Raw genomic sequence first — 24,799 nt, forward strand, 5'->3', positions numbered from 1 at the left:
CTGGTTTGCGCTTAGGTGGGACTATCATTTGTTTTTCAACAAGACAGTGACCCAACACCTCAAGGCTGAGTAAGTGCTATTTAACCAAGAAGGAGAGTGATGGAGTGCTGCATCAGATGACCTGCCTCCACAATCACCTGACCTCAACCCAATTGATGGTTTGGGATGAGTTGGACAGTTTTCACTTTGTCATTATGGGGTATTGTGTGTAGATTGCTGAGGATTTGTTTGTTTGTTTTATCCATTTTAGAATAAGGCTATAACATAACAAAATGTGGAAAAAGTCCAGGGGTGTGAATACTTTCCGAAGGCACTGTATATATATCCATCTATCTATACATAATTATTTTTGTCACATTAACTGGATAAGTGCAGTAAAATGTGTTGTTTTACAGGATGTTTCATCTCAGAAACCCTGGAGCAGAGTGTTGTCTGGAGACAAACAGATGGCCACTAACGCTTCCTCAAGGTCAAAGACGAGGCACAATGATTGGGAGGATGCTGGTGTGGAGCACAGAGTATGACTGCTGCTGAGACCAGATGTAGAACATCCCAGAGACATGTATACACTAGCTAGAAGCTGAGCAGAGTGGGGTGTAGGCCTCTGGCCTCTGGCCACTGCTAAAGCTTGATCTCTGAAGGGAAAAGTAAATCTGTCAATTGCATAAACCCACAGCATACAAACGGTGATTATCAATAAGCATAATGTTTAAATTACAGAACACTACAGTAGACAAAGGGAGGCCAAAAATACACACAGACACTACAAGACATTTACATTTGGGCCTAATAGTGGCATTGACTGGAGGCTAGCAATACTGAGAAGCCAATTCATATTCTACTATGACTACAGTATTCCTACAACATTCCAATAAGAAAAACAAGCATGCAGCTAGAGGCGTGAGAATTGGAACGGCAACAAGTTATCTTGTGCAACTCAGCCATTCTACACATACATATCTGTATGCTCGTCAGTGGCTTCATCCGATATCACCGCCTATTGGCCTCCACTCAGCCAGAACGGCCTACGTTGACCCCGGGGCTTTACACAAGCTAACAGAGCACAGGAAATCAGTAGAGTAGAGACAATGCCATGGAGATTAGTGATCGGTTAACCCCATCGGAGTGTGAGTAGCCCCCCCCCTCTCACACACACACACGTCACTGTGGCCCTGTCTGTGTGAGGAATGTGCTGTGCTCTTTCCCAAGTTCAATTCCATCCGTGTTACAAGCAGTAAATCAGTGGGGATTCCGACAGCTCCTGTTCTGCCCTCTCCCTCAGGTAGTGGGTGCAGCCAGTGGGATTTACGCCCATGATTCAGACTCACACAGCAGGAAGAGTTACATCACCAGAGGGCAAACACTCTCTGCCGTTAGGTAGGGAGAAAAAACACAAAACCCCACCTGCTCGTCTTAACCCTCTTCTACACTCACCTCACCTGGGTTACTTACAGAGGACACTTTGTCAACCAACAAACCTGACAGGGTCTCTGCTGATAAGGATTATAAGACTCAGGTAAGAGACAAGAGTAGCTAGGCTGTTAAATCCAGGATTTAGAGAATTTTCTGGGGAAGTGGCACCAGTTCGCTCTCTCAAGGTTGTTCACGGTGCTTCTCCCGCTGCAGTTGAACAAGCCTCATCATGTCAGGAGAAACAGTGTCACAGTCTACAGGTATCAGCCCTCGCCTGGCTTCCTGATAGAGACAGACGTGTGGGATACAGATGCCCTGTGTACACAGCAGTACAGGTAAGAGCTAACAGATCTATCATACATGTTGCTACAAACTCTATCGATCAACCAAATCAAAAGTATTAGTTTTAAGAGACTTAACCAACACCTGCTCTTGAGAACATACTTTAGGCATTTCCATTTGGACAGGTGGCCAACTCATTTGAAAGTCTCCATCAAACGTGTTCGGCTAAAGGCAGTTTGACGAGGAAGATTATTTAGTAACTGTAAATGGCAAAGCAGTTTTTACTTCTTTAATGGAGTCTTTAATTGGACTTGGAAGATAAGTGTTTCCTTAGCGTGATAATGACCGCTACAATTCTAACACGCCCTCGTCCAACTGACATGTTTGGAAAGGAATGCTGTTGTGTCCACACTCTCCCCATCTCCCGCTGCTACTAAAGTGCCAGTAAAACCTTTATGGGCCAACAAAACATGTTTGCCGTAGTGCCTTACAAATTTACAGAGTGAGTGTTTCAAGTCACGAACACAGATATTATATGGGCAAAGCTGTTAGGAGTCCGTAAAAATCAGAGACCACTGAGATTGTCCATTTGACAAGCCAGAGATGAACTGCATTCTGTGTTACTCAATAAAATGACTAAGTTACTGGAACCATACTCAACTAGATTAGAATAAGGAGCATTTTATTCTGCGCTTTGGGCCTAGAGCTTACATGAACTATAATGGACTTAATCTTTTCAGAGCCACACTTTCCTCAGTGTGTGCAGTTGTCTTAGGTAAAAGGTTTTATGCCCTTGCTTTCTAAATGGGTGGTAGCTGTTCAAGGCTCAACATTTACTGCTAACTGAGATTGAAACTGTACAGATTAACTTCTAAATGACCAAAATCGACACCAGTTTGACACTAGTTACAGTATGTGAAAGTCATATTCCAGTTAAATTCTACATTATCATCATAACAAATCATGTCAGGTATTGCCACACCTCTCTCAAATAAGAGTTGTGGAATGTGATCTCTTCTGGATACAACATGTTAAACAGGAAAGGCTGACAAACTGTCTGTGACCAGTAAACCAGCTCAACAGATCCAAAGTTAAAGACAAATAAAACAAGATGAATTTGCATACTGTGTCTGAAAGAATCTGGGTTGTCTCAACATGTAGCAAATTCCACCCCATTCATAAAATAACTCTTGATTAAAAGTAAGAGTGAAGCCTGTAGTTGTAGTTGCCTGATGGCTATTCCATGCGAGAAATTGCCAAGAAACTGAAGATGTCGTACAACGCTGTGTACTACTCCCTTTACAGAACAGGGTAAACTGGCGCTAACCAGAATAGAAGAAGAGTGGGAGGCCCTGGTGCACAACTGAGCAAGAGGACAAGTACATTAGAGTGTTTAGAGTGTCGCCTCACAAGTCCTCAACTGGCAGCTCCATTAAAATAGTATCCGCAAAACACCAGTCTCAACGTCAACAGTGAAGCATGCGACTCCAGGATGCTGGCCTTCTAGGCAGAGTTCCTCTGTCCGGTGTCTGTGTTCCTTTGCCCATCTTAATCTTTTCTTTTTATTGGCCAGTCTGAGATATGGCTTTTTCTTTGCAACTCTGCCTAGAAGGCCAGCATCCCGGAGTCGCCTCTTCACACAAAACACGTTAAAAAGGTTAATAATTCATAGCTGAATGATATTATCTCATAGAACAAAAGGTATCAGATCTCCTAAGCCTGTGCTAACCTCAGACCTTATTTTGAACGTTTATCCAAAAACCCATTAATTTCCACATAGGCTTTGACCAACGAGCCATGGCTAACTCATTTCCGTTTTTTAGAACTACAAGCTGGCGAGTTCTATACAGGATGTTGGGTCTGCTCTAAAATGTGCATATTTGGTGCACAGATACTGAAAGTCAGAATCAGGCTAAGACATCCCTTTAGTGCATTCAGCAGACCACACCTGCATTTATGGGAATAAACTGGATTTGAAAAGTAAACATTTAAAATCAAACACTTCAAAGCACATGTTGGACTATTTCCCAGGAGGCAAATGTTGAAGAATTGTATTAATACAAAACCAAGCAAAGCAGGTGCATTCTTTAAATAATAGCTGCTGCCTTTTCACATCAAACTTGACATAATCCAAAGGTTACATCTGTTGTTGGAAAGCAGAGGGAAACAAATAGTGCACATCCTGTATGCTGCAGAATGATGAAAGTAAACCTGGACATTTATATCAGAGATGTATGATATGTTATTGATGGGAAATCACTTGATCTGACATGAACCTAACCTCAAAGTGAAATCATTTAAATAAATTATTTTGTTTCTTATCTTTTCCAAAACAGAGCTTTTTTTCTAAGATGGTAGACTGCATTTAGGCTTAATCTCAGAAGTGAACCAAAGGACATCAACAGGACCAGGTAAGATGCCACTGAAGATGTCTCTGTGCCGTAAGCCAGCCTCGGCCCGCTGGTCTAGGACCCAGAAGCGCAGGGAGGTGCTCTCTGTCAACATGATCAGCCTCCCATTGGCCGACTTCTGCCACGTTGCCCACATCGGGAACAATGCCAGCAGTGACAGCTTCGGGGACCTGTCCTTTCTGAAGGGGGGCCACAGCCTGATACTGCACAGCTCTCAGAGCGAACATAACCTCTTCCTGGCCTGCTACCCTCCACCCAAACCCCCACGACTTAACCTGGGTGAGGCCAAGGCCCTAAAGATCCCAGAGTGGACCAGGGCCCACTTGAGCCACAACGCCTCAGAGAGGAGGAAGGAGTACCGATCCTTGCCCATGCTGGACAGTGAGGAGGGCGAGGGGGCGATCGAGGCCAGTGTTAGCCCCAGCCACGGGGTCATGGTCAGTAGCCACAGTCCTGGCCGGGGCAGCCTGAGCTCTGGCAGGGATGGAGATTCCACTCAGACCTGCCATGAGAACACACTACAGCTGGATGAGGTGGACAACAGCTTCTCCTTCAGCCTGGACCTGGGCCCCTCCATCCTGGACGATGTGCTGCAGGTCATGGACAGGCTCCACTATTAGAGGAACAGCCAGACAAACATGAGTCCTCAGCAAGAGATTTCACTGACATAATTATATGTGACTGGCATTAGAACACTCTAAACTGTCCTAGGATATGAACAGCTGACATTTAAAAAAACTCTTGACTTAAAGAAACAATGTCACAACATTTGAAACACCATGGGGATATAATCTCAATCTTTGGATTAGCTGACTGTGGCTGAATTATATAAAATGCAATGGACTCAGAGTAATGGATGAGATGTGGACAGAACTGTAACTACAAAGAGATCCTCCTCCATTTCATGTGAGGTAATCTAACCCAGTGGTTCCCAACCTGAGGTACATAGTGCTTTCGGAAAGTATTCAGACCCCTTGACTTTTTCCACATTTTGTTACGTTACAGCCTTATTCTAACATGGATTAAATCATTCCCCCCCTTCAATCTACACACAATACCCCATAATGAGAAAGCAAAAACAGGTTTTTAGAAAATTCTGCAAATGTAAAAAATAAACCAATATCAAATTTACATAAGTATTCAGACCCTTTACTTAGTACTTTGTTGAAGCGCCTTTGGAAGTGATTACAGCTGAGTCTTCTTGGGTATGACGCTACAAGCTTGGCACACCTATATTTGGGGAGTGTCTCCCATTCTTCTCTGCAGATCCTCTCAAGCTCAGTCAGGATGAATGGGAAGCGTCGTTGCACAGCTATTTCTGGTCTCTCCAGAGATGTTCGATCAGAGACTTGTCCATAAGCCACTCCTGCGTTGTCTTGGCTGTGTGCTTAGGGTCATTGTCCTGTTGGAAGGTGAACCTTAGCCCCAATCAGAGGTCCTGAGCACTCTGGAGCAGGTTTTCATCAAGGATCGCTCTGTTCATATTTCCCTTGATCTTGACTAGTCTCCCAGTCCCTGCCACTGAAAAACATCCCCACAGCATGATGCTGCCATGACCACGCTTCACTGTAGGGATGGTGCCAGGTTTCCTCCAGATGTGACGCTTGGCATTCAGGCCAAAGAGTTCAATCTTGGTTTCATCAGACCAGAGAATCTTGTTTCTCATGGTCTGAGAGTCTTTAGGTGCCTTTTGGCAAATTCCAAGCATGGTGTCATGTGCCTTTTACTGTGGCCAGCTCTGTCTTGGTGGGTCCAAACGTCTTCCATTTAAGAATGATGGAGGCCACTGTGTTCTAGGGGACCTTCAAAGCTGCAGAATTTTTGTTGTAGCCTTCCCCAGATCTGTACCTCGACACAATCCTGTCTCTGATCTCTACGGATAATTCCTTGAACCTTATGGCTTGGTTTTTGATTTGACATGCACTGTCAACTGTGGGACCTTATATAGACAGGTGTGTGCCTCTCCAAATCACGTCGAATCAATTGAATTATAGCACAGGTGGACTCCAAGTTGTAGAGTCATCATGGATGATCAATGGAAACAGCAGTGGTGGGCCGTCAGGGCCAGCAAGGCCTTCTCTGCTGGCCTAAACATCATCAGAATATATATTTTTTTTTATATATATTTTCCCACAAATATGAATTAAATTATTCCCCAGAGTAAGAGTTACACTCTTCATTTCATAGCGTTCCTCTTGGTTGCACTGCTTCCAGCCCCAGGTTGAGATTTGGAGGGCTGGTCTTTATGTTAGATATTTTATCCAATCATATTCAGCCAGCATGTGTTGCCAGGGGTCTAAAATCTGCTCTCAGGCCTTCAGAATCAACCGTGCGGGCGCTTGTAGCTTAAAGTGAATGGAAATTCAAATTTAGTGTCAACCAATCAGCTTTAGAGTTGGCTATTGTACGCCTGCTGGCTGGCTCCAGTGTTACACAGGAGCCAGCTAGCAGGCGTAGTGCCTGCACGTCTTTTGATTGGATTACCAACTAGGAAACTGAAATTGATCAACAAATTAATTTGCGTACTACTAAACTGTTTTTTAAACCCACAATGGCGGAAGGAGAAGATATCGATTTGGTCGAGGATATAATTATAACGGCATACTCAAGACAAACTTTTCAAGAAAAGTTAGACATTGTCAGGAGAGGTAGACGCCGACGCTACAAAGCCGACGCTACAAAGACAGGCTCCGAGAAGCACTGCAAACTGTACTGCTGGGAATGCCTATTATTTGCAAGTGATTGATTTGGTGTTTGGAGCCACACTGGCTTTGCAAACCCGAGTTGTCTCACCAAGGCAGCAACGAGACACCAAAGTACGGCTGAGCACTTACAAACAATGGTGCTTTTGAAAACTTTTGGGGACACCCGAGTGGATCTACAGCTCAACGAACAAGCACGCAGGGCAACGAAGCTGCACAATGAAAAGGTATTGTACTCTTCCCCTGCAATTCTCTGAATAAAAATTTCAATTTCAAGGTGACGCAACGCCTGGTTGTACTGCGTTTCTGTCTAAATGTATAGTGTCTAGAGCCATGGCATCATAATGATGATAATAAGAGGTGGATTAATTCGGGTGGGACTGTGTAGGACTTCACTGAAGGCCCAGGCCCCAGAACCACGGCACGCTACTGGGAAACAGGATGCACCGGAGCTCAATTTCAAGTCTCATAGCAAAGGGCAAATAAATTTGCCCCCCCCCCCCCAAAAAAGCTATAAAACTGTTTTTGCTTTGTCATTATGGGGTATTGGGAGTAGATTGATGAGGACATTTTTTATTTATTTTTAATCCATTTTAGAACAAGGGAGTAACGTAACAAAATGTGGAAAAAGTCAAGGGGTCTGAATACTTTCTGAATGCACGGTATACCCTTCGGGGTACTTGGGCTATCCACAGGGGGTACGTGTGGAAGACAAAGGACCATTGGCCTACTGGTAAAATGCACGAGGGGGTACTTTGTGGGTTTTCCGGTCAGATCAAAATGTGATTTGGGGTACAGTAACCAAAAAAGGTTAGGAAACACTGATCTAAACCATGGACAATAAGAGCCAGTACATGGACTTCTGTTTCAACTTATCCCTTCTCTCATTTACAGTAGATTATCATTTCAGAACGTCATGTTTGAGTTATATGCTAATTTGTTGAATTTTCTTTTGATCATATCCATCTGTTGTTTCTATTATACAGCAATAGAATCAGTATGAGTGTATATTATCTAATGTGATGTTAAAGAGTTAACGTTGGAATTCTTCCCTCTGAAGGGTTAAACTGCATACGCTTTAAAGGGCAAAGTTCATGTTCTTCTAGCATTACCCGTTGCAGCATTAGATAAAATGTTACATAGTCTAGTTAATAATTTAGCACCTTTTTTTTATCTCAAGCTGTTCAAAGTAAAGTGGCATTTTCAGTTGGCTGCTTTTTCACCTTAGTTTAAACCCAGTTCCTTCCTACAGAGCTCGAGAGGATTGTTCAATTTAAGAATGTTATGTTAAAGAAAAAGAACGAGGGCTTAGTTTTCCAAGGTCCTGAAGCTGTGACGACTTGGCGTCCTTGCCATTCCGTTGTGTGGGGAGGGCAATCTCTCTTCCGCACGCATCTCAGAGGCCCCACTTGAAGGTCCACGAAGGCAGCCCCATCTCTCTTTCCAACAACACAATGAAAACAAACACTTAGCTCTGCTTCCAATAAAGCCAGTGGTTGGAGGGCTGCAACTCAGGCCACAGGTCCGTGCCCCAAAACCCCAGCGCCGTTTTCTTAAATGTTAATCGGAGTCCCTCGCTCTGGTGAGTGGCGCGAGAGGGGAAGGTGACGAGGGGTAATGTGATCCTTCCACGTGCTGCTGGAGCCAAGAAGGCTGGGGACCACAGCCATCCATTACCAGCAAGGCTCCTGATGAGGGTTTAAACACTAACTGCTGAACAAACAGGGCCTGATGCGCCGCCCACCACCCCATGTTCTGGGCCCACTTACCCACCTGCAAGGGGAGCTGGGAGAAAGCCACAGCCAGCACCACAGCAAGGGGCTGTCAGGAAAGGAAAGCAGTGGGGCAAAGCTAAAAGCTGTTACATTCCAGGGATCCTTGAGGCGTTACAGAGAACTTCACTAGCCATGAGTGTCCTGCTGCTAACAAACAGTTCAACAGCGTTAGCAATAGCATGTTAATCTAATGGAGTCACTGATGTTTGTGGGTACATCTGTACTGCATATGTTTTGTGCTTCTTTCAGTAAAATGAATTATGGCTTTCAGTATATTGTATGTTTTATGAGAATAACAACACATTGTGAAACACTCTTTTAGACCTGTGTGTACACTAACTTCTTTTACTCTTGTCAAATTCCAAGATCATTGGTTCGCATCAACATTTTAGATGGCTTGTATAATACTGCGGACACACTTTGATGGACCGACATATGTTTGGTTTTCTAACAGTCATGAGGTGCCATAGAGGCCATATTAAAGCCCCATCTGTCACATTTTACACTTACTGTTTGAAGAGAAATTACACCCTGACATTACATGAGACAGCTGGAGGTAAAGTAGGCCATGTTAGATACTTACACGTGGGCATGTACGGACAGACATTCCAAGCCAAATCAACCATCTACTCATTCACAGGTTTCACTTTGAAAGTTACTGTTATTACAATGAACTGGAGCTTGAGGGAAGTACTGGATGGTTATGATGCACAGTGTTGACCACATCTGCATCACAGCAAGGTTATGAAATAGATGAAGTTGGGCTTGATAAAGTCAACCTTTATTCCCCACTTATCCTGAACCAGCAGAACAAGTAATCCATTCATAAGGAACGTTAACGGACAGTTTTCCTGGGCCTTACCAGATTGACATCTTGGCTTTCTAGGTTAACGAGTCTTGATATAATTTGCTCAGGACAGGAAAGGAGGACCATACATTATGGTTTCTTATTCTTGTCAAAGCCCAGAAAAGATAGCTCTTCCTTTCCAGACTCTCCACAATGACATAACACGCCTCTGGAACAGTGGAACTAATGTCCCACTGTCCCAGACAGATCTCAGAGACAGAACTACAGAGCACCCACACACACACGCAGACTGTCCTTGGACCGTACGACACCCCATCGTCTGCACTGGGCTCCTCCACACGAGAAGTCACATAAATTTATCCTCAACAAGCGCCCAAACTCACAAGACTGATGTGAGAAGAGTAATTGGAAGACAAATTATCTTGGCACATTAGCAACTGGCAAAACATTTTAAACTCTGAGATACCCCATCATATCTGGTACCACTTTTCCCTCAAATTCCAAACTTACCATCATACAGAATACCACGAAAGCCATCTTACAAAAGACAAGAGGTTTTTATAAAAAATAAAAATAAATCTGACATTTTTGGGGGGTGGAAATATTGTTTTGACAAGCGAGACATTCCGTGTCTGAAACCGATATTGTTTATGGAACTCTACATCGTGTCAGAACACATTACAGAGCCACCGGTTCACACATTTCTCCCCCATTTAAAAACACATTTAGGGCCAAGGTAGCTCACAATAGTACTGCTTCGCATGATATCCATGATACACTTGGACATCGTAAAACCTTGTGAAGACGACTAAACCATCAAAAGATCTCAAAAGTTTAACATCCGCTGATTAAAACTAGCAAGCTATTTGATCAAGTTCATATGCAATGTGTTACAGTAGATTGAAGAGGAGCACAAAAGTCTGAGGAGATTCAATTCAACTTCAGTCCACAGAGGAAAAACACTGAGTCAGCAATGTAAAAACAGTCTCCCATGGCCTTTTGCTCCTTCTAACTGTCCCATGAAGAAAAATGCAGTGGTCTCCATTTCTCCCAGACCTCGTGTTAAGATAGTCCTGTTACCACCTTCTCTATTCCCTGTCTAAGCTAAAGCCCAGTTCAATTATTTGATGCTGGCAACAGCTGTAAATTAAACAATCTGTTACATTAGTCCTTTCGCTGCTAAACGGACTCTTCCAGGAAGTCAGAACACTAGAAGTTGTTATCTCCGTCCAGAAAGAGTACAGTGCTGCAGCCAGCTGCCAACTGTAGCAGGACTATGCGCAGCATCCCAGGACCCGACAGACTCGGGGGCTATTGTAGGTGAGCGTGCTCTTTCTTTAGCAGAAGGAAGCTAGCCGGTCCGATATGATGTAAAAAACATCCTAGAACAGATGACAAGCTACATCTGGTTCATGTTGTGACAGGCTCCAAGTCTAAGTTTCCTCAAAGATGAAATAAACACAGTTGTATCAAATATTGCGATACGTCTTTATCAGAATAAATACTCTAAAAAGACAATATGCTAAACGATTGTTCTAAATTGGGGATGCAATGACTTATGACTTCCAAAGACATGATTATGCTGCAGGTTCTACTGATAGGGAGGATACAGATGGTTGGATGTGGACCCCAAACTCAAGAGATTCTGGGAGGTAAGGGCTTAACAACTATGAGTCATATAGACACTGTGTGAATGTAGTCTGGCAGCAATGTGAAGAGTTCTGGGGGACAGCTTGAACACCTCATCCACCGTAATTGAACTGTGTACTCCGCATTGTCATGCAAACCACCATTCCATCTATGTAGGGACAGTATAGTTGATTCTTAAGAGATTACGTAATCCACTCAGTATTTCAGGAACAGACACACAGCTGACTGTGTACATCACACTGACATTCAATAAAACGTGACATCAAATGTCAACAGAGACCGACTGTTTGAAAACAGCACAAGCACAGAATGATTTACCATATTTTACAGCCTCTCATTATGATCATTTATTATGGCATGGTGCAGTGATACAAAACATAGCACACTCAGGAGGTGAAAGTAGATCCTATCGAAATACAAGGGAGTTTAGTCTGGAGCATAGGGAGCAATTCCCTGCACCATGGCCCGGCTGGGACAGGGCCTCTGTTCCTTACCCTGCTTGGTTATTTATGTTTAGAAGAACGTTGTGAATGGACCACCACCCCTACAGTATTGTCTCTGCATGGTGTCCCTACTGGTGAAACGCCTGACCCAACAGACCCATGTCTGACAGAGGGCCTGTATCATCAAAAGTTCTACAGCTGCACCATCGGTTGCATCACCGCCTGGTATGGCAACTGCTCGGCATCTGACCATAAGATGCTACAGATGGTAGTGCGTACGGCCCAGTACATCACTGGGGCCAGGCTTCCTGCCATCCAGGACCTGTATAATAGGTGGTGTCAGAGGAAAGCCCATAAAATGTTCAGAGATTCCAGCCACCCTAGTCATAGACTGTTTTCTCTGCCACTGTACCCCCACACACTGACTCGGTACCCACTGTACAAAGCCTCGTTATTGTTATACTTTTGTTTATTTGGTAAATATTTTCTTAACTCTTCTGTGCACTGTTGGTTAAGGGCTTGTAAGTAAGCATTTCACGGTAAGGTCTACACTTCTTGTATTCGGCACGTGACAAATGGTTTGATTTGATTCACAAACTTAGAGAATCACTCAGCACAGGAGTACAACAGGGCTCATCCATGTCTCTCCAAATTTGCTACAGTGTGTGATACTAGGGATCTCCATGGGCCTGTGGGGACTTGGGGGCCCAGGTTTAGCAGCAGGTCCCAGACCAGTGTAAGCAGATGCACTTGTTAAACAGAGTGGTGCATAGTGTGAAGTCAGGCGTGTGCGTCCCTGGGCTCCCTGCTTTGCTGGGGCTGGATTGATGGAGGTTAAAGAGGCAGGTATCAGCACCGCTGCTCCTCTGTGATCGCAGCAGGTCACACTGAGGGAGAGGGAAAATTAGAAAATGAGGGGAGGGTGAAAGAGGCAGCAGAGGGAGAAAGACAGGGAGAGGAAGCAGAGTGAAAAAGAGAGGGAGAAAGAGGGAGATGTAGTGTTCTGGATCCCAGACAGTCTCCCCAGGACCTCCATGGTTCTCCCCAATCAATCAAATGTATCTATAAAGCCCGTCTTACATCAGCTGATGTCACAAAGTGCTATACAGAAACCCAGCCTAAAACCCCAAACAGCAAGCATGTAGAAGCACGGTGGCTAGGAAAAAGTCCCTAGAAAGGCAGGAACCTAAGAAGAAATCTAGAGAGGAACCAGGCTCTGAGGGGTGGGCAGTCCTCTTCTGGCTGTGCCGGGTGGAGATTATAACAGTACATGGCCTGGGGTATCCACTGACCCCAGGCCAGACAGTCTGCCCAGGACCTCCATGGTTCTCCCCAGTATCCACTGACCCCAGGCCAGATGTGGGACAATATTACCAATATTCACTGGATCCCCATTATGTCATGTGGGCCTCTTTAGTGAGAAGCATTCTCACTGAGGGCTAATGTGAAAATTACACTGCTATAATCATTTTGTTTTTGTTCCCTGCCCTGAAAAACTCTGCGAGAGATGAAGCAATCTGCATCGGATAGCTTTAACCCTGCATGGCGTGCTAACCTGACGAGGGGCCTGAGTTACTGTGCTGAGGTGAAACAGTCCATCCATGCAGACCCGAGACCAAATGTATGGAAAAGCTCTTTATAAACAAAGTCAGCATTATTATTATTATTATTATTATTATTATTATTAGGCCTAAATGACCACAGCAGGGAAACTAAGTAATGGTGATTATGGACACAGACAGACTGAATCGTGTCTAGCTCATGACCAGAGAGAAGCTTAAACTTCCTGTACTCCTCAAACTGACTCAGATCACCTTCATCGTCCACCTACATTTCCCAACTGTGCTACAACATTATTCTGATTGGAAAAGGCCTCTAAACTGCCAGTATGCATGTTATGAAAGCCAACCAGGAGGTTAGCAAAAAGGTGGGCAGACTGGGGTGAGTACCACTCTGGGTAGAGAGAAAGCCCTCTCGTGCCAGCCTGCACGCTGGTCATGTTGGGTTACCGTGTGATTCTCATGGAGTGAGGCATTCCATTGGTCTCCCGGGTGGGTCAGGCCTTAATGAGAGGCGGGACAGGCCAGGGGATCGGGCCATCGCCGGGCCAACACACTGCTTCTCCAAGCCAAACAAACCTAAGACCATTTAACCAAACACATTTTTCTGGGCCAGACAAGGAGAGTGCAAGTGCATGGGCAATATTTTCTCACTGATACAAAATTAAAACTGCAGAAGTTTACATATCTCTCTTTGCGGGATGGTGTTTAGGAAATGTTATTTGGATTGGAAGCCAACAACGTGGAGATATTTGGCAACATAGGGCTTACATTATCATTGATGGGAGTGAAGGAGAATTAGGACTAAGCACATTGGGGAGAGGTTGCCCTACTTGTGGTAGCGGTTGCCCCTGGTTACATACCTGTTTAGGTGGGAAGTACTGTCCAGATGTTTGCTGAACCTGCGACACCACTGGGGTGATGACTTCAGGTCGTCCCTCAAGCCAAGAGATCTTCAGTGGGTTTGCTGTAAGGCCACTCTCGTTCTTATATGCCAATTCCTGGAGAGAAACAACGGAGTAACGTTAGACCCCAGTGTGACATGATCTGCTGACAGGCCATTTTTTCCCCCAGCACCACTAATGGAGCTACATCAACCTCTCTACTCCTCTCAGCTCTATAGAGTTAGTTGTGTCTTCCACCCCAGCCGTTGTGTGGGGTTTTGCCTTGTGTATTTGAAACGCACATGTGGGGTGAACTTTAGATACCCCAACCCCCCCCCCCCCAAGCAGCGTAGGGACCCCGAGATCTCCAGACAGCAAGAAGGCGACCGCAGGCCCAGAGTCTAGCTCCCCAGGGGACAGCAGAAATGTTCTGTTGAGGGGAACCACACATCGCACCAGAGCCCACAACAAAACAGCATGTGACAGCAAAGGAGCAGAGGACTCAGGTGGTCTGAATAATGAGGCGGCTCAGCCCTTCTGTCCTCCTGGTTCCCATCAGAACACTCTGTTCTGTCAACTCCTCTGTTCTGTAACAGACACACACTACAAGATGATGAGAATGTCATCATGTGTGTGGAAAACTAGGGCCCTTGGGCTGGGAAGTTGTTGAGACGCATAATGCTCAGTGCAAACCAAATGGTAAAGAAATGGCCAATCAGTCAAATCTGGTGGGTATTGGTTGATTTCAGTGACTTTTCAAAAGGAAATGAGATGAGTGTATATAATTTATGAACCAGAATACTTACAGCTGCTTTTACGGTTTCAAATTCTACCACAGCACTTCCTCTCTTCTTCCTTGATATGAGAACATTTAAAACGTCGCCATACTGAAAGAGCCACAGAAACACAGACAGTTATTACACAATGTATTCTCAAAGTAGAACACAGAACCAGAAAAATGGGCATCATTAAATCAGCAAGAAAAACCCAACAGATAGCCAGACAGTACTCTAAAGCTTAAATTCCATCACATCAGTTTATGGACCACCACCTCCAATGACAATGTTAGAGTACACACTTGTAATGGAGTTTTCAAGTTACACAATAACAACTATACGTAGGACATCCTGTGATTTGGTCCCTTGAGAGATAGTGGGAGGGACCCATACTGTTAGAGAGAATGAGAAACATATCATCCCTAAATGTGATTTGAAAAATTACATGAATCCTAATGTATTTTTTTTATGATTCATTTCCAGAAAAATATCAACCTCAGTAACATTCTACCACAGCAGAAATGTCTGGGACACGTCAACATAAACGACTTTTGGCATGTTCTTAGTATCAAGACAGTATCCTGGACTTCTTCAGTAAGTCTACTCTATGTGTGGTGAGAAAACTCTATAAAACATGTTTTGATATAAACTGAAATTAGCCAAGGCCCTTGTCCAGCTGCCTGCCAGTACGTCAGATGCAGGGGAGTACAGGGGAGGAACAGTCCAGCCTGGGTCAACCACTGACCTCTGACACACACACACGGAGAGACAGTCAAAGACAGAGTGGAGACAGGACTTGGACTAGGTCTCTGACAGCAGTAAAAGCTGATCTCTCTCAGCTGCACTTATAATTACAGAGGCTCTTGGCTGATTGAGGTTGATGGAGGCTGGGCTCCTCTGGGTAAAGGCCTGCAGCAGAGACAGGGCCTACGGTTGATACAGTATGTCACCTGAAATACAGGGCCGCTCTCATTAAGCCCACTTCTAGAGAGCAGTCTCAGCAAGGAGGCCTCTGAGAATCCCATTACCGGGAATCTGCTTCTCTGGGAAAAGGACAGGCCAGGAATGCTAATGGACGTGGACACTCTACCGCGTGCCAACAGTGACAAACGGGAGTCTCTGTAGACCCCTATTTCATAAATCCAAATATTTTAATATGTATTTTTTCTCCCCTCCAGAGAAGTCGTAAGGTTGCGTGAGTCCAAAACACACACAGTCCCCTTTCCCACACATGGGCGGCTACTCCTACTCAAGCATTACCTGCCACTCATCGGAGAAGCTTGCCATTGCAAATAGCGTTAAGTTGTTTTTTTAAATGTCACTCTTTACTTTAGCAAAAACAACAACACTCCTTTTCCCACAATCCTCTGACCCAGCCTCCCACGCCTGACTGTACATTGAGTGCGTGCGGAGGAGAAATTCAAAGCTTTCCTTCCGTTTGACGTCAGTGACACTTGGACTTGACCTATCCTCATTCCTGCACGACCTACGCCCCACCAAAACTCCCATTAGCTGGTTGCAGTTCGAGGTGGTACACGGTTGCATGAGAAGAGCACATTTCCTAGCGACTCCCCTGGCACTGCTAAACCCGCCCAGTAGCAGGGACACTAACAATGGCGTGCACCACTAAGAGGGCACTGCATTGCCCTAAGCCCTTTCACTGCTACAAAACTTAATGGGGCTTGTGTAAAGGGGAAAATAATACCATCTAAAACACTGATGTCATGCAGAGCTCAAAAGTGAGCTGGACACCAGGCAGGTCTTATCACAGGCGAGTTGGAGACAGATACAGGTCTGTGATGCAGCAGGGGACAAGCCCTCACAGACAGATACAGGTCTGTGATGCAGCAGGGGACAAGCCCTCGGAGACAGATACAGGTCTGTGATGCAGCAGGGGACAAGCCCTCACAGACAGATACATGCAGACAAGCCCTCACAGACAGATACAGGTCTGTGATGCAGCAGGGGACAAGCCCTCACAGACAGATACAGGTCTGTGATGCAGCAGGGGACAAGCCCTCACAGACAGATACAGGTCTGTGATGCAGCAGGGGACAAGCCCTCGGAGACAGATACAGGTCTGTGATGCAGCAGGGGACAAGCCCTCGGAGACAGATACAGGTCTGTGATGCAGCAGGGGACAAGCCCTCACAGACAGATACAGGTCTGTGATGCAGCAGGGGACAAGCCCTCACAGACAGATACAGGTCTGTGATGCAGCAGGGGACAAGCCCTCACAGACAGATACAGGTCTGTGATGCAGCAGGGGACAAGCCCTCGGAGACAGATACAGGTCTGTGATGCAGCAGGGGACAAGCCCTCACAGACAGATACAGGTCTGTGATGCAGCAGGGGACAAGCCCTCACAGACAGATACAGGTCTGTGATGCAGCAGGGGACAAGCCCTCACAGACAGATACAGGTCTGTGATGCAGCAGGGGACAAGCCCTCACAGACAGATACAGGTCTGTGATGCAGCAGGGGACAAGCCCTCACAGACAGTCTTACACCACATAGCTTGAGAGCTATATTCTACAAGTATGATTACATAACCAGTGTCTCTTCTGCGATATTACACATTCAAATAAGAACATTTGATCGGAGACATACAGTAGGAGTCTTAACTCCTTCCAAGAGATGCAGGTGTGAGAAACTGTTGCTCTCAGAAATAAACTGTGTGCCAACTTAATGGCGATGGCTTTTTGAATCATAGCCAAGTGGTGATACTTGGTGATTCAAGTTCAAGGCACCCACCTTTGATAGAAGGCTAAAAATAAAGTTGTGAGAGTAGCCGCCGTTGGTGTCATCCTCTTTTTTACACTTCCACTTCAACTGAAAAGAGAGAAGAAAAATAAAGTTAGGAAAGAAAAAAAAGAGAGAGACAGATAACCCACCTTTGGTTATGATCTTACTTACATGGGGTCTGTACTAATGTTCCCCAAAGCTGCCAGTCTAGGGTTATGGATCCTACTTACATGGGGTCTGTACTAATGTTCCCCAAAGCTGCCAGTCTAGGGTTATGGATCCTACTTACATGGGGTCTGTACTAATGTTCCCCAAAGCTGCCAGTCTTGGGTTATGGATCTTACTTACATGGAGTCTGTACTAATGTTCCCCAAAGCTGCCAGTCTTGGGTTATGGATCCTACTTACATGGGGTCTGTACTAATGTTCCCCAAAGCTGCCAGTCTTGGGTTATGGATCCTACTTACATGGAGTCTGTACTAATGTTCCCCAAAGCTGCCAGTCTTGGGTTATGGATCCTACTTACATGGGGTCTGTACTAATGTTCCCCAAAGCTGCCAGTCTTGGGTTATGGAACCTACTTACATGGGGTCTGTACTAATGTTCCCCAAAGCTGCCAGTCTTGGGTTATGGATCCTACTTACATGGAGTCTGTACTAATGTTCCCCAAAGCTGCCAGTCTAGGGTTATGGATCCTACTTACATGGAGTCTGTACTAATGTTCCCCAAAGCTGCCAGTCTTGGGTTATGGATCCTACTTACATGGGGTCTGTACTAATGTTCCCCAAAGCTGCCAGTCTAGGGTTATGGATCCTACTTACATGGGGCCTGTACTAATGTTCCCCAAAGCTGCCAGTCTTGGGTTATGGATCCTACTTACATGGGGTCTGTACTAATGTTCCCCAAAGCTGCCAGTCTTGGGTTATGGATCCTACTTACATGGGGTCTGTACTAATGTTCCCCAAAGCTGCCAGTCTTGGGTTATGGATCCTACTTACATGGAGTCTGTACTAATGTTCCCCAAAGCTGCCAGTCTTGGATCCTTATGGATGTACTACTTACATGGAGTCTGTACTAATGTTCCCCAAAGCTGCCAGTCTTGGGTTATGGATCCTACTTACATGGAGTCTGTACTAATGTTCCCCAAAGCTGCCAGTCTTGGGTTATGGATCCTACTTACATGGAGTCTGTACTAATGTTCCCCAAAGCTGCCAGTCTAGGGTTATGGATGCTACTTACATGGAGTCTGTACTACTGTTCCCCAAAGCTGCCAGTCTAGGGTTATGGATGCTACTTACATGGAGTCTGTACTACTGTTCCCCAAAGCTGCCAGTCTTGGGTTATGGATCCTACTTACATGGAGTCTGTACTAATGTTCCCCAAAGCTGCCAGTCTTGGGTTATGGATCCTACTTACATGGAGTCTGTACTAATGTTCCCCAAAGCTGCCAGTCTAGGGTTATGGATGCTACTTACATGGAGTCTGTACTACTGTTCCCCAAAGCTGCCAGTCTTGGGTTATGGATGCTACTTACATGGAGTCTGTACTACTGTTCCCCAAAGCTGCCAGTCTAGGGTTATGGATCCTACTTACATGGAGCCTGTACTAATGTTCCCCAAAGCTGCCAGTCTTGGGTTATGGATCCTACTTACATGGAGTCTGTACTACTGTTCCCCAAAGCTGCCAGTCTTGGGTTATGGATAGGGTTGGGCGGTATCTAGATTTTCATACTGTCATATCGTTTCTGTACCATACCGGGGTATACGGTATTACCGGAAGTGCACACAAAGGGCACAATTTTTTTTTAACAAAATTGTTTTGGGGCAACATGGATCTTGATCCAAGAGGGGATTGAATATCTCTGCTATAACCAAGAAGCTTGATCTTTACATCTAGCCACTAATCTAGCACGAAAGCAAACTAAAAACAATGCTGAAGCACGGAACTGGATATATACGGTATATATCCGGGGCTCCCGATATATCTTAGATTTCTTACAGTTATACTTAATTTATAGTCAGTGGTGTAGCACACACTCCTGCAGCCCCCAGGAGAAAAAAACAAACAAACATATGTTCTGATGACAAGCGTAGATTAAGCAGGACTGAGCCCGTGCCAGGCCGAGGAGCAGAGCAGCGCTCCAGGGGACATTGTTCAGCTCTTGGAGCATACCCATCACCACCACCTGGGAGACCTGCAGTCAATTTCCAGTCAGCTTTACGTGCTTAGGGGAGGGCTACAATTAAGACAGGTCAGACTGGGATCTGGACCGAAGACACCAGACTGACTCACCTGCTGCTAGACAAATACGTGTGGCATGCAGCTAACGCGAGGGTCACTCAATCACACAGAAATATGTGAGAGTTATTCTGAGCAAACTCCTGGTTAGCCAATACCATGTAATAAAGCCATGATCTCTAATGTTGGCTGACAGCTGAAAGTTAACTCTACAGCATTTAAATTGTAAATGGTTCTTCTTCCCAGCGTCTAGCTCTCCGAGTAAGATGTTACATAACAGGTTAATTTCATTCATAACTCAGCAGTTTCAAGACCGTATCTCGCTAACTAATGGAGCAGAATTATAAATGGCAAGCAGCGAGTGACCGGACCAGGGCAGAACTCTGTTCACTGTCAGGGAGAGCCTTTCTGGGAATTGCACCCCCCACCCACACCTTTTTTTAACAATTATTTCCAAAATGTGCTTTCTCCTTCCAAGGCCAATCTCCTCTACCCAACGATAACCGTGTACCCCATTAATCTTCTAACAAGGCAGAGCAGATCTTGGGTGAAACCCAAATGTTCAGGCCGCTCCAGCAAGTTGCTACGGTGTACGTTACTGGCATTCTAAACAACTTATAAGAGATTGGAGTTCCCTGGCAGTACCCAACTGCTCTGGTACATTTAATGCCCACACTTGCAAGACACAAATACCTAAAGATGTAAGAACAAAAACAAATACCCTCACACAAAAAATAACAATGCATAATCAGAGGTCATATTTCCCTCTCCCCACACTGGGGAGGACAAGAATGGTGTATGGTCAACTTCCAAATAGCACTGTTGAAATCTACTCTTTGAGGACCGTTAGAAACGTAAGCGTCAATGTCCCCCAGTAGTTTTGGACTTTATTCCACCCCAAAATAAAATACGAAAATATTAGTGAAAATTATTACATTTCTGTTGTGGGGAAATTTAAATATGAAGCAATTTGTTTTCTGCCTCAGATTGAAAGATGAAGGACTGATAACATAGTATTCTAATACAACAGCCTCAATTCTGGCTGAGGGAAAGAACAACGCTCTAGGGCCAGGAACAATAACGCTTGAATGTTATAGCCTAAAAAAGACACAGATGTCATTCATTTACATCTCGCAATATTGTTCTATAACAACATTACTAACTGAAGTCTGACTTTGATTTTGACATTATTGCGTGTTACCAGCTAACAGACAACTGCCCCTCGGAGTAATGTATGGAATAATATTCACATGCACAGTACATGAATACAATTTGTTTAATACCGTAGCCAGACTCAACACTCAGCCCTGACGTTTGTTTTCCTAACTGAACACACAAACTTCTTTGGGGGATATACTGCTCTTGATGGGCATCAGACATTTTAACAATATTAAATACAGAAACACATTAGCTAACATCCCCAGTTTCCTTTAATAGATGGTGATTGAATAGTTTCCAGAGGAAATTTAATAACCCTCTTTTTACATAGTTACAGCACTCCTGATGATGGCCTACAGTACAGGAGAGGACCAGGGCGGAGGAGGAGTGTATGTACTCTCCATTAGATCTCAAATGTCTTGGTTTCCATCATAAACCACTTACAAATTAAATACCTTAGGAGATTCCAGCCACTCACTTCAGAGATTCCTCAGGAGGAAACCAGTATGAAGACTCTCCTCACCTCTCCTCCCCCCTACTCTCTTGTTCCTTCGCCAAAAATCTCTACCCTAAATACTGACCCCTCTTCCAATCCCCTGACTAAAAGCAATATTAGAACTTACTTTTAATTTGGGGGTCACATTGCTCTTGGAATGCCTTCCAAATGCTGCGTCTGGAAGACAGTGAAGGAAAGGGAGAGAGGGAGAGAAAGACAAAGAAAAGATTATTCATTCAAGCAGACAAAAAATATCAAAAGACGAATGAGACGGGGACGGGGAGGGCTCTGTCACAGTGGTCAAAACATTGTTGTCTCTCCGTTGGGAAACGGACAGGATCGGTTGTCTCGCATCACCGCAGGTCATACATGATCAGTTTTGGGTTGTTCATCTCTCCGCAGTACTGTACTCGCCCCGACCCCAAGCCTGCAGACCTGCCGGGTGCCTCGAGAGCCGTAACAGGGCGTTGTTCCAGGAAGGCCTCGCCGCAGAGGCCTGGAGAGACCCAATAGCGTGCGAGCAGAGAAGATCTCAGTGACGACGTGCTGAACTTGCCTGACTTAATGTGCAGCAGCAATGGGGGGGCCGGGCCAAGACCTCATCTCCCACAACGCTGACTCCCATCACCCTTTACTTGACCATCCATGGTTTCTCATGGCTCCAGCCCAGAACAAGCATCTTTTTCCCCCAAATGCATATGATATTAAGATGTAAAAGGATACCTTGTGGACCAGATGATGAAGCGCTATATGAGTCTGACAGATCTGTATTATGCAGCCAGGTTATTTCTTTGCTAATGAACAAAAATAGGCCTTTCCTACAAATAGTCCAAACAGTTGTGTTCCTAAGAAACATAACATATTTTAAAAAGTCAAAGAACATGCCGTTGTTGTTCTGTCCAGACAAGCTGTGTACTGTGTAATATCTGGCCAACTGGCCGCTCACTGCCCTGTTGACTAGCCTAGTTCAGTAGACAGACTTTGCAGTGGGTCTGACAGACAGCACCATGTGCAACAGCATATAATTAGAGGTAGTAGATAAGGCGGTGATAGACATGGAATTTTGGACAACAGTAATTGGCCAGCCAATGGTCAACCTTGGACCTTGGTCTCTGTAATAGCCGTTCAAGGGGTTGATGGCAGGTAGCTTAGTGGTTGGAGAGTTGGACTAGTAACCGAAAGCCGACATGGTAAACATACAGTGCCTTGCGAAAGTATTTGGCCCCCTTGAACTTTGCGAACTTTTGCCACATTTCAGGCTTCAAACATAAAGATATAAATCTGTATTTTTTTGTGAAGAATCAACAACAAGTGGGACACAATCATGAAGTGGAACAACATTTATTGGATATTTCAAACTTTTTTAACAAATCAAAAACTGAAAAATTGGCAGTGCAAAATTATTCAGCCCCCTTAAGTTAATACTTTGTAGCGCCACCTTTTGCTGCGATTACAGCTGTAAGTCGCTTGGGGTATGTCTCTATCAGTTTTGCACATCGACAGACTGAAATTTTTTCCCATTCCTCCTTGCAAAACAGCTCGAGCTCAGTGAGGTTGGATGGAGAACATTTGTGAACAGCAGTTTTCAGTTCTTTCCACAGATTCTTGATTGGATTCAGGTCTGGACTTTGACTTGGCCATTCTAACACCTGGATATGTTTATTTTTGAACCATTCCATTGTAGATTTTGCTTTATGTTTTGGATCATTGTCTTGTTGGAAGACAAATCTCCGTCCCAGTCCCAGGTCTTTTGCAGACTCCATCAGGTTTTCTTCCAGAATGGTCCTGTATTTGGCTCCATCCATCTTCCCATCAATTTTAACCATCTTCCCTGTCCCTGCTGAAGAAAAGCAGGCCCAAACCATGATGCTGCCACCACCATGTTTGACAGTGGGGATGGTGTGTTCAAGGTGATGCGCTGTGTTGCTTTTACGTTTTGCATTGTTGCAAATATGTGCAATATACGACTGATTGTGGTCCTATGGACAGAGTCTCCCACCTCAGCTGTAGATCTCTGCAGTTCATCCAGAGTGATCATGGGCCTCTTGGCTGCATCTCTGATCAGTCTTCTCCTTGTATGAGCTGAAAGTTTAGAGGGACGGCCAGGTCTTGGTAGATTTGCAGTGGTCTGATACTCCTTCCATTTCAATATTATCGCTTGCACAGTGCTCCTTGGGATGTTTAAAGCTTGGGAAATCTTTTTGTATCCAAATCCGGCTTTAAACTTCTTCACAACATTATCTCGGACCTGCCTGGTGTGTTCCTTGTTCTTCATGATGCTCTCTGCGCTTTTAACGGACCTCTGAGACTATCACAGTATTATCACAGTATTACTATCACAGTATTACCGTGACTAAACGGTCATGTGGAATTTGACTGCCTTCATGACTTGTGACCTCCGGTGTGTCAGTAATACGGTCACCGAAACAGCCCTAGTCATGGAATGACATTTTTTTGGTCGGTGGCCCTTGCCAGGGTGAGAGATTCCAAGCCCATTCTATTAATCATTTGCTTCAGAACCTTGCTTGTTTCAGCAAGGAGCAACAAAGTTTCATCATGTTGTTAAGAGTGTTATTCCAGAAACGGACTCAACGGCACGAATGCCTGGCCGTCCCGTTTTCAGTCAGCTATTAGTTACAAAAATATTGATTTTATCATTTTATGATAGTTATTTTATTTTCATGACAGTCTTCATCCATAACCGTCGGTTACACAGTTATATGGTAAGTGTGCCAGCCATAGAAGTAGAATGAACATTGTAATCCAAACTCTGTGGGTAACAAGGTAGTAAAATGTACTGCGATGTTGAGTGACTGGTGTGGTTGAGTAGTGTACCTGTAGCTGTGTAGTCTGCTGTGCCTGTGTTGTGGAGCTGTGCTTCTCTCTCCATCTGGATCTGTTCTTTGATCAGCTTCTGTTCCTCCTGCAGCTGCCTGGAGCCCTCCTCTCGCAGACGGGCAATCTGACAGGACAATTACCACATGGTTAACAACAAGGAACATCCTTCTCTCAAGGATAGGTTCTGGGCCAGTATTCACAAAGTGTCTCAGAGTAGGAGGATCAATTTTGTCCTTTAAATCATAAAGAATCAGCGCTTTTACTATGCCTATTAGGCATCGTGGTCTTTTACTTGGTTGGACAGTAATCCACGACCATATGAACTGCAGTAACACCAGCAAATGTGCAGTACCACTAGTTCATTACTATAGTTAGAATAGAATACTGCCACCCACTGGTGATCACTCCCAGTCAGTCACAAAACATGGTCCATAATTGCATGCATTTAACAGGTTGAGTGCAAATCATCATGACTCAAATGAAAAGCATCCCAAACCTTTTATTTATCATTGACTTCACGAGCAAAGTGTATCAATAATGATATGGCAATGAATCTAGAACCAACAAAAATTTGATCATATTACTCAAGTTCTAGCCTCTCGACACTGGCTTCCTGTTAAGG

General features: G+C 44.7%; 2 protein-coding genes across 3 annotated transcripts in view; one reads left to right on the forward strand and one right to left on the reverse strand.

The window, feature by feature from the left end:
• LOC135508256 (dnaJ homolog subfamily C member 17-like) overlaps nt 1–24,799 on the reverse strand; it is a 59,562-nt gene that overhangs the window by 8,198 nt on the left and 26,565 nt on the right. Inside the window, exons 6-11 of one of the 2 annotated variants that reach the window (XR_010450774.1) lie at nt 24,175–24,301; nt 21,467–21,516; nt 17,458–17,535; nt 14,734–14,814; nt 13,907–14,044; nt 13,494–13,622 (exon numbers count right to left, since the gene is read on the reverse strand). Coding sequence is in view for 1 of the 2 variants with exons in the window: in XM_064928320.1 (XP_064784392.1) it covers nt 13,907–14,044; nt 14,734–14,814; nt 17,458–17,535; nt 21,467–21,516; nt 24,175–24,301 (474 nt within the window). In the remaining variant the exon portion in view is untranslated. The remainder of the gene's footprint in view (nt 1–13,493; nt 13,623–13,906; nt 14,045–14,733; nt 14,815–17,457; nt 17,536–21,466; nt 21,517–24,174; nt 24,302–24,799) is intronic. The other variant, XM_064928320.1, reaches the window with a different exon arrangement.
• On the forward strand, nt 1,242–8,904 carry LOC135508257 (cdc42 effector protein 3-like). The gene is made up of 3 exons (XM_064928321.1): nt 1,242–1,516; nt 1,627–1,748; nt 4,032–8,904. The coding sequence occupies exon 3, from the start codon at nt 4,112–4,114 to the stop codon at nt 4,724–4,726; it is 615 nt and encodes a 204-aa protein (XP_064784393.1). The 5' UTR covers nt 1,242–1,516; nt 1,627–1,748; nt 4,032–4,111; the 3' UTR covers nt 4,727–8,904.

The sequence above is a fragment of the Oncorhynchus masou genome, chromosome 21 (assembly GCF_036934945.1).
Source record: "Oncorhynchus masou masou isolate Uvic2021 chromosome 21, UVic_Omas_1.1, whole genome shotgun sequence".
Classification (NCBI taxonomy): domain Eukaryota; kingdom Metazoa; phylum Chordata; class Actinopteri; order Salmoniformes; family Salmonidae; genus Oncorhynchus; species Oncorhynchus masou.

Bases quoted from the DNA above. Each gene is read 5' to 3' on its own strand.
- LOC135508257 (XM_064928321.1), top strand. From the start codon at position 4,112: ATGCCACTGAAGATGTCTCTGTGCCGTAAGCCAGCCTCGGCCCGCTGG.